Genomic DNA, 15,455 nt, shown 5'->3' with positions numbered 1-15,455 from the left:
ATGTAGGAGAGACTGTAATCACGATTAATAATGGATTTGACGTCCTAAACTCCCGTGTCCACGTGTGTGGCACAAACAGCTTTAAAAGTGCCTATGGGAATTGTATAGAGCAACAAAATCATGCTCTTGACAAATTATTTGAATTAATTTTCACCGTGAGAATAATTTGCAAAAACAAACTCCTTCCTTTTCAAGAAGGTTTTCTAATGTCTATAAGTAGCCTTCGTGGTATATATAAGGACTTAAAATCAGAAGGCTATACTTACGTAATGGCGGCCAAATGTAACCAGGACATAATTGAGAGCTACTTTTACCAGATCCGAGGACTTGGTCGCTTTTATGATCATCCTCTCCCTACCATTGTATCGCAGCGAATTAAATCATTGATTTTAAGCCGGAATGCAGGTGAAGTGATAAACAGCAAAAACTGTCCAGATGAAAAAAATGTCCAATCTCTGAGCGCAGACGTTTTGTCTGCGCAAGATGAGGTGCCTCAATACTTCATACTTAATAATGACGAACATTGCCAAGCAGTGTCCAACCAAAATCGAGAAGCTTGCGACAAAAATTGTAATGTTGAGGATGAGGATGATGAGGATGATGATTTCACTTCAGCTGTCAATGGGCTTCTGGAACATTTTCAAGATGAAAATAATGCAAACGTGTCTGTCGAAGTAGTTAGAGAGAAGAACGAGCTACTAGAAATGATTGCTGGCTATGCAGCTTACAGGGTGAAGAAAAAGTACCCCCAGAAAGATAATATGTACAGGATCCAAACCGTGAACATTTCTCCTTCGCCTAGGAATTGGCTAGAAACCATTTCGAGAGGGTACTAAATGAAACCCACGGATGAGTGCATTAATTCTATTATTAAAATGGAAAATGAATTTAGTGCCTTCCATGGAAACTACATTATGAAATGTCCAGGAGTCTTTAGATTGTTAAATGAAAAAATTAAGAAAAATATCCTGATCTTGAAGATTTTGTTGTTTCATTTTTTGTTAGAACCAGAACCTTCATGAGGATGAAAAACACAAACAAACTTAGGCACATGAATTCTTACAAGAGGTGTAAACGAACTCCTAATGAAAAGAGGAAAAGTGTGAAAAAAGTTAAGAAAGTTGTTGGATAGACTGATTTTAAATAATGTAAAACAACGAAATAACATCTAGATGTAAATATTTTGTGTGGTACCTATATAATGTAAATATGTATGCAGTTTTAGCACCATCATAAAAATTGGGTGTATTTTTAGGTGCTTTTAAATATTGAACTTTTGATCGCATTTTCTGACTGTGAGGGTTTTCTCCGTACCACAGGTCTATATGGCCTAAGCCTGTGGAAGCCTCTTTCCCCCCCCAAAAAAAGTGACCCCTGATATGGTGGAAGAGGTTGACGTTTCTTCAGGGGCTTTTTACCAACATTCAATCGACCAGTACACATTTATAAATAGCTACTTATACATAAATATAATATTAGGTGTTTACAACACTACTTAACACCAACAATCCGCCAAAACAACGGTAAAAAACATCCCGTGCGATTGGTCATGTTTTTTAATTTTAGTAACGAGTTTTAGAAATGAATCTATGTATAAAATCGTTCTAAAATCACTGGATGGATAGAAAATACAAAAACCGAACCGTAAATACTTTATTTACGAGGCGAAAGATAATTTAATACTGAGAAAGCTACTGGAATAGTTCGTTAAGCACAGGGTCATTATATTACTTGTAATCTTCTGAAAAATACTCAAATAAATTACAACATAATTATCTACACATAACAACCGGCAATTACATTTGACAAAATTGAAAAATATTAAGCAAATGGTTAAATAAAAACAAGCTAATCATTAACAGAAACGCACAAATACAATGGGTCGCGTTCACTGCTAGCCGGCCAGAGGAGACCCGATGACGTCATCAGCCAAAGCCAGCCTGCGCGTGACCCCTACCGTCTAGTCTAGTTACCGTGTCTTTACCGACGAGTTAGGTGTAACTAATATTTTGGAGTACAAAATTGAAGTCACTGATAACGTACCTGTGTGCTCTCCTCCCTATCGGCTGTCACTTCCCGAAATGAAAGCCCTTAATGTTGTTATTGATCAAATGCTTGCTGACGGTGTAATACAGTACGTCCTTCTAAATCTGCCTGTTCTTCTCCCATGTTTCTTGTTCCTAAACCACAGGGTGGTTATCGTCCTGTTGTTGACTATCGGATGTTGATCCGTAAAGTGGTCCTTCAATCTGTTCCTCTTCCTGATTTACACTCTTGTTTTTCTTTGTTTGCTAATGCCAAAATGTTTACCACTTTTGATTTAAATCGGGTATATTACCAGATACCTCTTGCCAAAGAATCCAAGCACCTCACGGCTTTTGCTACTGATTGGAACCTCTGTGAATTTGAACATGTCCCGTTCGCATTAAGTACAGGCACTGCTGTCCTTAATCAGTTACTGGATAATGTTTTGTCAGACATTAAATTCAAGTTTGTGCACAATTACCTCGACAATTTGGTAATTTTCAGTTAAACTTTTGAAAAACACCTTGTCCCTCTCAAGGAAGTCCTTGAAAGACTGCGTAAAACAGACCTAACCCTTAAGGCTAGCAAGGTTACTTTCGTACAACCCCAGATGTCCTTCTTTGGGCATATTGTGTCGGGGAAGGGTGTCTCTATTAATCAGTCTCGTACTGCCGCCATCCAAAATTTTTCCATGCCTTAAATGTCAAAGCTGTAGCCAGATTTATTGACATGGTTAATTTCTTCCATAAATTCATCCCCAATGTTGCTGAAAGGGCAGCTCCATTAAATGCCTTGAGAAGAAAGGATGCTAAATTTGTGTAGGGTGATGTCCAGCGTGAAACCTTTTGTGACTTGAAATCCGCTTTTTGTAACGATCTTGTACTGGCTATGCCAGACTTTTCTAAATGTTTCATCCTTCAAACTGATGCCTCTTCCACAGGTTCTGGTGTTCTTCAGGAATTTGAGAGGGGCATTGTCCCATATCTTATGCTTCTCGTGCTCTAAATCCCGCTGAACGAATCTATTCCATTATGACATGTAAATTCTGTGCGGGTTGAAAATAAGAAGAGATAAACAGTGTTAGTGAGGTGATATGCCTTATATTGTACAGATGTGGTCAGTTTTTTAATGCTTATTTCTTGCATTGTCATTTGTTATCTGTTGTGAAGAATATTGAGGTGGTTAAGTTTGTGAGTATATTTATATATTTTAATGGACAGTGTATTATTTCAAAAGAATATAACCTAGCCAGTATATCCTAATGCCGTTACTTTCAGTTCAACAAGTCATCGGGTTAGGTCAGCAAGTTAGGATATCGTCAGCCTGTGATCCCACCCTGAGTAATAATTTATTCTCATCTTATTTCATCTCATGTATCGCCAAGTACACTGGTGCCCAATCAGTTTTCTTTTGATAGTTGTCTTCCAGAACAGTGAATTAAGTGAAAATGTATGGGGGAGTCCAGAAAGCTGTTGATGCTACTTGGGTGCTACAGCAGTTTAGTTTACATAAGATATGCGGATGATACAGTCATCCTGTGTGACAATTTTGAAGGTCTCCAGCTCCTACTCAATAATATCAGTGCAGTAAGTGAGGACATGGGACTAAAAATAAATGTAAACAAGACCAAGTTCATGATCTTCAGCAGACGTGCCAATGCTGAGGCAATCTTACAACTAAACAACCAACAGATTGAGAGAGTAACCACTTTTAAATATCTGGGTGCCATTGTCACTGAACAACTTGATCCCGAGAAAGAAGTGAAACAGAGGATAGCAATAGCACGAAAAATATTTACAAAAATGAAATCTTTCTTTTGCAATGACTACTTAAATTTAAAACTTAGACAGAGGATGGTCAAGTGCTATATATGGTCAGCCTCGCTATATGGTGTGGAAACATGGACTCTCAAGAACATGTCAGTGAAACGCTTGGAAGCCTTTGAAATGTGGATCCACCGTAGGATGCTCAGGATTTCGTGGGTTGCACGACTAACGAACCAAGAAGTACTCAGAAGGGCAAGAGCAAGTCGGGAACTCGTCAAACAATAAAACTCCGGAATATCTCTTACCTTGGCCACATCCTTAGAAATGACCGTTACCTCATCTTACAGCGGACTGTACAAGGCAAAATACAGGGTTGAAGAGGTATCGGGAGGAGGCGAACATCATGGCTTGGAAACATCAAAGAATGGACTGGAATTCACAGTGTTGAAAGACTTTTCCACCTAGCTAGAGATCGTTCTGCATTCGCCACAGTGATCGCCAACGTCAGGGTGACCTGATACGGTACTATGAAGAAGAAGAAGAAGAATGATAATAATAATAATCATAATAATGGATGTATGCACATTACCCTGTGTAGTGCAAGTTCAAAGTGAATGTCTTAAGTTTGAGTCCCAGTTAGCTTGTGATCACGTTGTGGAGCTTGTGTTTGGTTGGTACAAGTACAGTTGGTGCCACAACGTGAGGCCGAATGATATCCAGCCTTGCTATATGACTTTGATGGGCTCATTCGGTCCAGAGTTTTATGAGCTTGTATTAGGAGTAATTTATCAGTATTGTCATGTTTTGAGTACCATGTTTATCAGTGGGGTATGAATACTAGTGAGGGTAATAGTAATGTTATGAATTTGAGAAGGAGAACAGTGCATAAAAGGAAGTATGTCTGGTATTGGTGAGGACATGATGAGATTATTGAGAAGTCAGTGAGTCAGTATGTGAACCCATTGATTGTTGTTGATAAGAAAGACGGCACGGTACACGTTTGCTTAGATGCTAGGCAGATAAACAAATGCATCACGGCTGATCATGAGAGACCTGAGACCACAGAGGAGCTCATTCAGAGATTCAAGGGTAGACCCTGGTTGACTTCTGTTGACTTGAGTTCAAGTTTTTGGGAGGTCCCTCTCAGAAAAGAAGACAGGCCATTAACAGTCTTTTTACATCATGGGAAACTGTATCAATTATTCTGCATACCATTTGGCACTAAGATGTCGGCGCCGGCCGTAGAAGCTTTTTTCTCATGATCTTACTAACATATCATTAAAAAATCAACTAACAACATACAATTCAACAGATGTAACATATTCAACGACTGGCATGTAAGGAGTGTATGATTCTTATCTGCTGATTTTAAAAAATTTTTTGCTAGTTGCTTTACGTCGCAACGACACAGATAGGTCTTATGGCGACGATGGGATAGGAAAGGCCTGGGAGTCAGAAGGAAGCAGCCGTGGCCGTGCCTGGTATGAAAATGGGAAACCACGGAAAACCATCTTCAGGGCTGCCGAGAGTGGGATTCGAACCCACTATCTCTCGGATGCAAGCTCACAGCTGCGCCCCCCTAACCGCATGGCCAACTTACCTGGTGAACCTGCTAAATTAACAGGTGATCTGTAGTACATATCTGAGTGGAGGTTGAAGGATCATTTCTTTTGTTGAGTACTGTAGTTGCTCCCTTAGCAGCTTATAGTTCCTGTTTGGTAAACGTACACTGGTGACATGCTTTTTCTTTTGATATCATGTGCATCCTCTGCACTAAGAGAGCATTTAACAGTTCGGAGTTCATAACAGCACGGAATTCAATCTTGTCCTTCCTCATCACGCGCATCTGAAAAATCGCCGATACACACACTACAAAACACGTGTGAATGAGATTTTGAGGAACGCAATGAACAGGGCCATTCTTTCGAGTTTTCCTCCCTAAATTGTTGATCTATTTTTGATTTTTTACTAGCGTCACTATTCACGGTAATGTCATCACATGTATTTTCCTGCACAAGAAATCGCCTTATTATTTCAAACCTTCTGCATTTCGTAACACACGATTAGCATATAGATATCCTAGAACCAAAATCGCAATAAATACTTCAACAGTCACGGACACAGTATTCATAATGAAATGGAGTTTGTTGCCACTTTGGTGCCAAAACAAAGACAAAAGAACTTGCATACTTACATGGAAGTCTAATCATGCGATGAACAAAGACAGCAACTCCGCAAGATATACCACTTCACAGGTGCCTATTTTTTCGGTACTGGAAGCACACACTGCATTTGTCTCGTGAAAACTCGAAATATTCTTAAACGAGAGACAGGAATGATTACTGAGAAATCTGAAAATCATATCCTGAGAATTCAATGGCATTCCTTGTGTATCCTTTTCATCACTTCATACACTTAGATTTAAAATCAACAAAAAATCATAATTTGTGGTGTGTGATTCGTAAAGGCGTAATTATGATGGGCAATTCGTAATTATTACGATTGAATTGTAATAGTTGGCATCTCTGGAACCAGAGCGAATCTACAAAAATGGAATTTCCCCAGCGATACGGCCTTTTGCGACTGTGGTGAACTTCAGACAACCGAACATCTGCTATGCTGCCCCCTGTGTCCATCAAACTGCTCAATGGAAGACTTGGTGCTGGCCAATCCAAATGCCCTTGAAGTGGCCAAATTTTGGGCCGAATCGGTGTAACATCTGTATGGCATATATTGTTGAAGACCTTTTACTTGTATATATTTGTGTATATAGTTTGTTTCTTTTAAATGTAGTATTATTCTATTGTACTTCTGGTTCAAAGAAAGATAGACCTTTTCATATTTATGTTGTGGTTATATGTAAACTTTGGAGTACCTCAAGTTGCTGAGGAGACCTGTGGTATAGTGACATTTATATTTCTTTTAAATTGGAAGTTCAGCTTAAGATAACCACGCCTATCAGTAAAGTGACTGTTGAACTTTCTGAGAACTCTCAGTGCACTGTGTACTTGAAATTCTTTTGTGAATGCCAGTATTTTCTGTTTTTCAAGATATCAGTGCTATGGTGTGTACATGTTATGTGTGGTCAACCCTCACCCCCTCAGTCTTAAGTGTATTAATATAGTCGAGCTTAGCTCTACGTTTGGGGAGAGGAAGATGTGATAGGTTTTATAGAGAAAGGAAAAATTGTTTTATTTGGACCATTTTGTGCAGAAAGAAAAGAAAAGCATGCGTTGTATTTGGACATATAACTAAAGAGTTCGTATTATTGTTAGGTGATATTCTGGAACATTTCTGTCATGACGTGGACTTTCGGAGCGGGGTGTGTCTGCCCCTGTCGATTCTACAGGCATGCTTTTACTAATTTTGGAAGATGGAAAGTTTGTGATTAGGGTTAGGTGATGTTCTGGAATATTGTGAAAACATCGTGACTTGGTAAGGGGTTTTGATTGGTGGATCTGGGTGGCGAGATGTAAGCTTGTGTGGTCCAATTGGTTACCTGGTAATCAGACCGGGGCCAGCCTCGGCCTTCTTAAGAGAGTGAGGCAAGATTTCGTGGCCTTTTCGTTTCTTGTCAGTTCAGCGATGAGAGACACTTCGGCGATCCTCCCTCCCAGGATGGTCTGCTTTGGGTTAAGCGCTGTTGGTTTCATTTCCATCTTAATTTATATTTAATGTTTGCTAGTATTTTCACATAGGAGTTTACACCTACCTCCCTGACTCGCCACTCTGTTAAGATGCCTTATGTATATTTTTAATATCGTGTAGTTCTAATTACCTTTAATTGTTGTATTCTGGAAGTTGCATTATGTTAAAGTATCTCTTTAGTCCTTGGTAAAGTACATTTAATCTTGTTGATGGTGAGATATGATAACATATTTTGGATGGATGCATTTTGTAACGTTTATTTCAGAAAATAATATCTCAAATCTAGGGATCACCGTTGATTTTTCTAGAAACCCCAATGGCCCTGGTAGTGTTCGCATGCCTGCTCCACGTTGCCCAACCTGGTGTTCATTTGTTTATATTTGATGCAGTTTATCTGATGGTTTGTGCTAAAGGTGTTAAAATGCTGTGTAATTTAAGTTTGTGTCGTGTAGCCAGTTACCATGTCTGACCACCACAAGGGAGGTTCGCCATCTGTGCCTGCAACATCCCGCACCATTGGTCGGAGACTAGCAGTAGCCATTAACAGCACAACAGGAGCAGCTGTGTTTGGAGAGGTGCAGTGACCGGGAAGCATGGCGTCGCATTATGTTCAGTGATGAATTGCGGTTTTGGCTGACCATAATCTCCGAGTGACTACAACCTGGGGAGAGGTCCCATTCTTCCTATGTTTTGGAGAGGCACAGCAGTGTTACTCCTGGCATCATGGTATGCAGAGCCATTGGGTATAACTTCAGATCGTGACTGGTTGTGGTTGAGGGAACTCTGACGGCACAGTGGTACGTCACGGGCATCCTGCGTCATCATGTGTTACATCTTGTGCAACAGCATCGTGGTGCCATCTTTCAACAGGACAATGCTCGTCCACACATGGCACGTGTCTGTATGATGTCGAGCAAGATCCCCACATTTGTCACCGATAGAAGATGTAGGACCAGCTTGGACGTCAACTCTGTCCCATTGCCAATATCTGCAATGTCGAGAACCAGTTACAACAGTTGTGAGCTAGCTTGCCTCAGGAGAGGATACAATGGCTTGATGACACCATTCCCAACCAAATCAGTGCATGTTTTCAGGCAAAAGGGGTGCAACGTCATACTGATAAGTGGGCTTGCAATGCTAGGTTCTTTGTAAATTTGACTCGATTTTGTAATGACTGAAATAACATCACATACCCTCTCAACACGTGAAGCATTTTGTTTCCTCCTCTCATTCTGGGTGCTTCAGTTTTTTGTTGGGCAGTGTGTTTTACCAAACATGTCTTTTTTTTTTTTCTTTTCCACCTTTAGTTGACCCTAGATTCACGTTTACGAGGCAGTCCCTTATTTTCTTACTCACAGCTGCTAGAGCCAGATTGACCTGTAGCATTGTATTCTTTGTTATCAACTGTCTTCCCCGTTGCATGTTTAGATGTTAAAAGTTCAAGTTTTTCAATGTGTTAGTTATGGTAGCATTGTATGCCTTTGTATGATCCTCTAATTACATTTCAGGTTCCTTTGCCAAACCAGAGTTCTAAGGCTGTAGTTGGACAAGCTTGTGGTGATCATGCCACTGTCTTCAATGCTCTCTTCCCTAAACATGAAGCTATCCAGAAGAGTCTATCTCCTGCCTCGCCAACGGCTCCATCCTCTGTAGATGAGAAGAAGTTGGCTCCATCCCCTGCAGTCGAGAAGAAGAAAAAGGAGAAACCTCAAGCTGCTCCTTCCAAGAAGGGGTCTGGTACAAGTGAAGAGCCTCCCGTCGACGTTGGCCGACTGGACCTACGAGTGGGCCGAATCACCAGTGTGAAGAAACATCCAGATGCCGATTCTCTCTATGTGGAAGAGGTGGATGTGGGAGAAGAGAAACCTCGAACAGTGGTAAGTATTGTTATGTAGATCACTGTCCCACAATGGACTCTCCCAATCTTCTGATCCTTAGACAGTACAGCCAAAACTGGTTAGGACGTTTTTGTGGGGACTGAAAAAAGTAACTTCATAAAGAGGGAACATGCTAAAAAAAAAAAAAGAAAAAAAAAAGAAAAACAATTTTGCTGTTAAATTTAAGGTTAGGTTTCAGCATTAAAATAATTATGATGAAAACAAAGAAACAAGTGTTTACAATATTACAATTAATGAAATAAAGAAATATTACATTTCAAGTACACCAACATTGTAAAACTTCAAGGAAAACCTTTCTTAGAAACACAAACTATACACCAATTTATATGAAACACTTTTTCGCCTTGTCAGTACTTTACATTTTACTATAATTATCTACCGTACATGTTTCGAGAGCTACTGCTCTCTTCTTCAGCGCTGCAAAATCATCAGACAAAATCCTTGGACTTGATACATAATTTTGTACAATATAGTCATCAACAAAACAAATGATGCATAAATCTTGAAATCGTAAAAATATTTTTGTGTCTAAACTGTTCACTTTAGCACTACGCATATTGCAGACTTTATTAACCTTTTCACTGCCGAGTTTTGATGACCAGGCCAGACCTTTTTTTTTTTTTTTTTTTTTTTCCTTCTTTTAAGGAAGAAGCACGTTTACAAATACGTATTTACTGATTTTATTAATGGAATGCATATCGTCCCCTTAGCCCAATACGGGGTTGGGGATGATGTGAGATTATATTTTACACCATATTTTTACGGCCTCAGTTGAGAAGATAATGAATATGAAATGAATGATGGTGAATGAAACTGGGTAAGGAAGTGAAAGGAATCGGCTGTGGATTATAAATTGGAACCGTCCCGACATTTGCTTGGGAGTGCAAAAGGGAAACCACAAACAAAAAAAACATAAATTCTCAGGACAGCTGACGGTGGGGTTCGAACCCACTCGCCTACCGAGTGCAGAACTTGGCTCCATGGATGTAACATGTTATTGCGCGCGGCTACTCCGCTCGATGATTCTATTACTGAAATATAATATAAAATTGTTGATCCCAGAACTAGTATTATAAGAATAATTTACATTTGGGGAAGAAATGATTTATCGGAGGAAGGGGTGACAATTCCGCATGAGATTCATCGTTACAACTTTGTCTCGCACTTTCTTGTAGTTCAATATCACCACATTGATATTCATTATCATAATATAGCTCTCCAGAATCACTATTTATGAGGAAACATTCAGTTTCTTCATCAAGAGATGAATGTCTAATTCAAGACGCCATGATGGCTACACGTTAGTGGGAATGATGTTCCACTCCAACAAAGCTGAAATAACACCAGATCGCTTTCAAAATACGCAAAATGAAGTGGTATATCTGCCGTACAGAACTTCTTTGAGCATTTTCACAGAATCTCAAAGCATGACACTATATCGCGTTCATTTGTGAGATCGGAGAAGTACACACTGCAACAAAACGTATATATACGGGTTTGGCAAATGAGGCATGGCATTCAATAATGTATATACAGTGGAACCTCAATTCTCTGTTTTTCGAGGGACCATGGAAATAAAACGTACAATACGGGAAAACGGAAAATCCGGGAATGAATGGAAACCATCAACAATTTGGCTAAACACCACAAAAATGAAATATGTATAATTATAATCTTACAAATCTCCTAAACCAAACCAAACTATAGCCCCAATGGGACTTTGCCTGCCAAGCGACCGCTGCTCAGCCCAAAGGCCTGCAGATTACAAGGTGACGCATGGTCAGTGTGACGAATCCTCTCGGCCGATATTCCTGGCTCTCTAGATCGGGGTCGCCACCTCACCATTAGATAGCTCCTCAATTAAAGGTAATCACGTAGGCTGAGTGGACCTGGAATCTGACTTATATCCAGGCAAAACTGCCTGACCTGGTCGGAATCGAACCCGGGCCCTCTGGATAAGAGGCAGGCATGTTAGATCGCGAAACCGCATTAATTACCGGTACGCGAGTTCAAAATCTCGATAATTTATATTCACTTTTACAGGGGAATCTTCGTCAGTTTCCCATGAAAACTTCTTTTAGTTCAGCAACTTTGATTAGCCAAACTCTTTGAAAAATCTAATAACGCCAAGCCAAACGACGATCGACCACGAGTAGTTTTGAATTCTCTCATCTAATAAAACAAAGCACATTAGATACAAAAGCGCCCAACGTGATGGCGAAATTCCTTCTTTTCTTAATCTTTCATTGTAATTTGGTCTCCGGTATTACTGTTCATAGGCAGTTTCTGGAAATCTTGTACCTGTACCGCCACCGCGTACATTAGGCCTACATCGACTTTTAAAGGTTATGTTGATCTCGAAAACATGGTTTCGACAGTGAGTATCGATTCTCAAAAGTTCTCAAATGCATTATATTAAATTCTGCCCATCACTAATCCAATCAGATTGGAAAGATAAAAGAAATACCATCAAAACTTCAGAAATTACGGTTATTCATGTCCTTGAGATAATCTGGAAAGCGCGCTCACTGCACATGTCAGTACGAGTTGGAAATGATACAAACAATTTAAATGCACCTAACATACACAAAGTAAAACGACTGCGGTTTTTGGTATTATAACACGAAAACGTAAAATTCCCAGTCGTACATTAGGACCTAAACAGTAATAGGCAATCCCAAGACCTTCCATGGCTTTCTTTTTTAATGTAAGGTGCAACATCTGTTGTGGTCTCGCTAACATAATCCTGTACGATAATATTAAAATACCGGTACGGTACCGCACTAAATTTGTGTTAAGAAGGAGCAGTTTCGATTCCTGCCTGAAAGCCCAGTTACTCTACAGTGCCCTGAGGAAAGTGCCGAAAACCTGTTCGGCAGTACCGGTACGATCCAAAAAATGTAAACATATAAACATCTAACCCTGGACATAATGTGGACGTTTTATACGTGCGAACAATTGATGAAACTTGTTCAGTCTTCAAGCAGAGCTGTCGAAATGCACCATGTCTGCTAACAATTGTTGTGGCCACTCTCTGCTTTATGATTTTCTGAGATTCTCTAAACAATACAATCCAAATGCAATGCTAAGATGGTCCCTTATGCAAGTTCACCGCCGATCGCTTTTACAGTACCGGTACGGTAGTTTAATTATCACAATGACGGGGCGTTAACGCCAAGATCCATAAGTATGCCATAGCCGTCCTTCCGTGAGATACAGTTTATTAAGAAATGATTGATCGAGGATTTAGCGTTGATGGGACTGGAATTTCTGGATGATTGATCCGGGAAATAGTTTGTTCGAGGAATGGATCATGCAGGATTTTTACAACGTGATTTAATTACGATGCTCGCGGGACCATGTAATTTGAACTCGTATTCCGGGAAAACGTAGTTTCTGGGAAGGGATAATCAAGGTTCAACTGTATACGGGTTTGGCAGTGAATGGGTTAAAGACTGGAAGGTGCTGGAGGAACCATCATTGGCAGACCACCAGCACATCCAATTTGCAATAGATGGGAGACTATGTGGGATTGAGATGTACAGAGGCCCAAAAAGAACTAACTGGGACAGATACAGAGAAGTTCTAGGGAAGGCTGTACAAAAAATTCCAACTGACGTGAGAGGACAGAAAGAATTGGATGAAGCAGCGGAACCATTAGAAGAGGCCATTATAGACTCATTCCATGAAAACTGTCCTCTCAAAGAAAGGAAAAACACCAAAAAAGTAAGGTGGTGGAACAACAAACTAGCCAAAATTAAAAAAGAGGTTAGGATGTTGTTGAGAACATCATCTAGAAATGGTAAGTGGGACATATATCATAGGAAGCTCACCGAGTATAACCTAGAGATATGGAAAGCAAAAAGAAAATCTTGGAGACTGTTCTGTGACAAAGTGGAATCACACACTGAAACAGCAAGGCTCCCAAAGGTTCTGAAAGCAACCCATATAAATCAAGTGAGAACACTGGAGAAACCAGATGGGTCCTTTACTAAGGCAGGGAGGAACACACTGGACATACTAATGGCGTGTCACTTTCCTGAGGCTGAGGACATGACAGAAGAAGAAGCAGTTGGAACGGAGACCGGAGCTCGAAGCTCCTACAGAAAGGATGGGAGATACTCGTCAATGCCCTGACGGACCTTTTCAGAGCTAGTCTAGCTTTAGGGTACATGCAGAAATCATGGTCTGAAGCTAAAGCAGTATTCATACCTAAGCCTGGAAGGGCAAATTATGCCCAAGCCAAAGCATGCAGATCATTATGTTTAACCTTCTCCATGCTGAAAGAATGGAGAAAATTCTGGATAAATATATCAGAAGAACGGTGCAACTGAACTCAACGTTACATGAAAATTAGTTTGCATATAGACCTGGCAGATCCACTGAAGTAGCACTCCACCAGTTGGTTTGTAAACTAGAGGAAAGCCTAGAATATAAAGAAATTGCACTGGCAGCATTTCTAGATATAGGAGCCTTCAGCAATACAACCTATGACACTTATGATCAAAGCATTGGAAAAGAGCAAGGTGAGTAAAACCATCGTCAAATGGATTAATTCCATGTTAGACAGAAGGAAGATAAAAGCAACCCTGTTTGAAGAAACGCTGACGGTTAGGGCCACCCGAGGCTGTACTCACGGAGTTCTTTCTCCTCTGCTGTGGAACCTCGTGGTGAACAAAATCATAGCTATGCTCAATGAACAGAGTTTTTATACACAAGGGTATGCAGTTGACTTAGTGATTGTGGTACGAGGTGAGACAGTATTACCGATTGAAAACACCTTTCCCAAGGAACGTTTTGGAACAGGCTATTCAGCTCTGTAACATGAGTGGTTTCTCACATACTATCGGTAATTGTGGAATTTCTCGTTTTTCATTATGTATCTTTTCAGCCTGTGGACAGGAAGGAACTATTTTAAGGCTCTATACATAATTAACGTGAACACATTTTTACGGGCCTTGATGTGTGCCGCACTCTTGTGACAGCGCACTGAGTTGGATGCTCCTCCCACCGCTTTCTGATCCAATGAGTGTACTCCTGGAGAGCTACAACGAACGAGAAGCAATCATGCAAACCAGTTCGTTTGTGGAGCTAATGGCGAGAAGACGCGCTAGGATATCCACCAACATGTTGGAGCCTGGGTGGAATTTTGATCCCAGTTAAAGTCTACTGTAGTGGGTTTTAGACCCTTATACTACCTTTCTTCAGTCTGATGACATCGTCCTGTTAAAATGACCTTAATTTATTTATTTATGTGATCTACGAGATAACTGCTGTGATTATCATTGTCTTGGATTATTATTATTACTAAGCCTTCGGATGTACGTAAGTACTGGAAGCACCATAAACTTCATCTTCTGTGATATCAAAAATATACTGCGTTTCAAAAGTTCTTCATGCAACTGTAATCTGCTTACTGTGCTTGGGAAATCTACAACCTCCATGCGGCGCCTACTGTATGTTTAATTCGTTTGAAAGAAATGATAATGTGGACGAGAAAGGATCTCAGAAAATTCTAAAAATTGAACCTTTTGTGTTTGTAAAAGTATAGTGTTAATTTGATGGTATCGTGACTAGGCCTAGCCTGAGTATCTAAAATATCACTTAGGCTTGTGGGATGAGCATGGGCATGAAATTCTAATTTGCTTTAAATTTGTTGGTCCTTAAATTTTCCCTTAATATTTCATTTTTCCTGGTAATCTTATCAGTTGTTGTTGAAGTGATGTGGGATCTGGGCGTGGTGTAGCTTATTCTTGTTTCAACTCTTGCTTTTGTTGTGCACCTTCTTGCATATTAATTTATTTTGGATTTCCTGCTCTGAGGAAAGTATTTATGTTACTGAAATTAATTTTATTGGACTGGATTTTCATGCCAATGTGAGATCCTACTGTTATGAAGAGACTTTTAACTTTTGTAAATGTATTTCATTAATTGAAGTTGGCACTTTCCGAGCCTATTTCCGATTGGTCGGATGATTTTGTATTGTTAACAACTGTTACGCATGCAACAGTCGAATATCCATCATCAAGTTGTGATATGGCATCATTAAAACATATCAAATGCAATACAGTATTGAAGGCACCAAGTTCCTTTACTTCAAAATTAATCAAGAACAAAC

General features: G+C 39.9%; 1 protein-coding gene across 1 annotated transcript in view; it reads left to right on the top strand.

Moving 5' to 3' along the window:
• Positions 1-15,455, top strand: part of AIMP1 (aaRS-interacting multifunctional protein 1) — a 65,310-nt gene that overhangs the window by 31,624 nt on the left and 18,231 nt on the right. The window contains exon 4 of the mRNA XM_068226771.1: positions 8,948-9,316. Coding sequence (XP_068082872.1) covers positions 8,948-9,316 — 369 coding nt within the window. The remainder of the gene's footprint in view (positions 1-8,947; positions 9,317-15,455) is intronic.

Source organism: Anabrus simplex, chromosome 3, assembly GCF_040414725.1.
Source record: "Anabrus simplex isolate iqAnaSimp1 chromosome 3, ASM4041472v1, whole genome shotgun sequence".
Classification (NCBI taxonomy): Eukaryota; Metazoa; Arthropoda; class Insecta; order Orthoptera; family Tettigoniidae; genus Anabrus; species Anabrus simplex.
The sequence above is the reverse complement of the archived record's forward strand: the minus strand, read 5'-3'. Positions and strand labels throughout refer to the sequence as shown.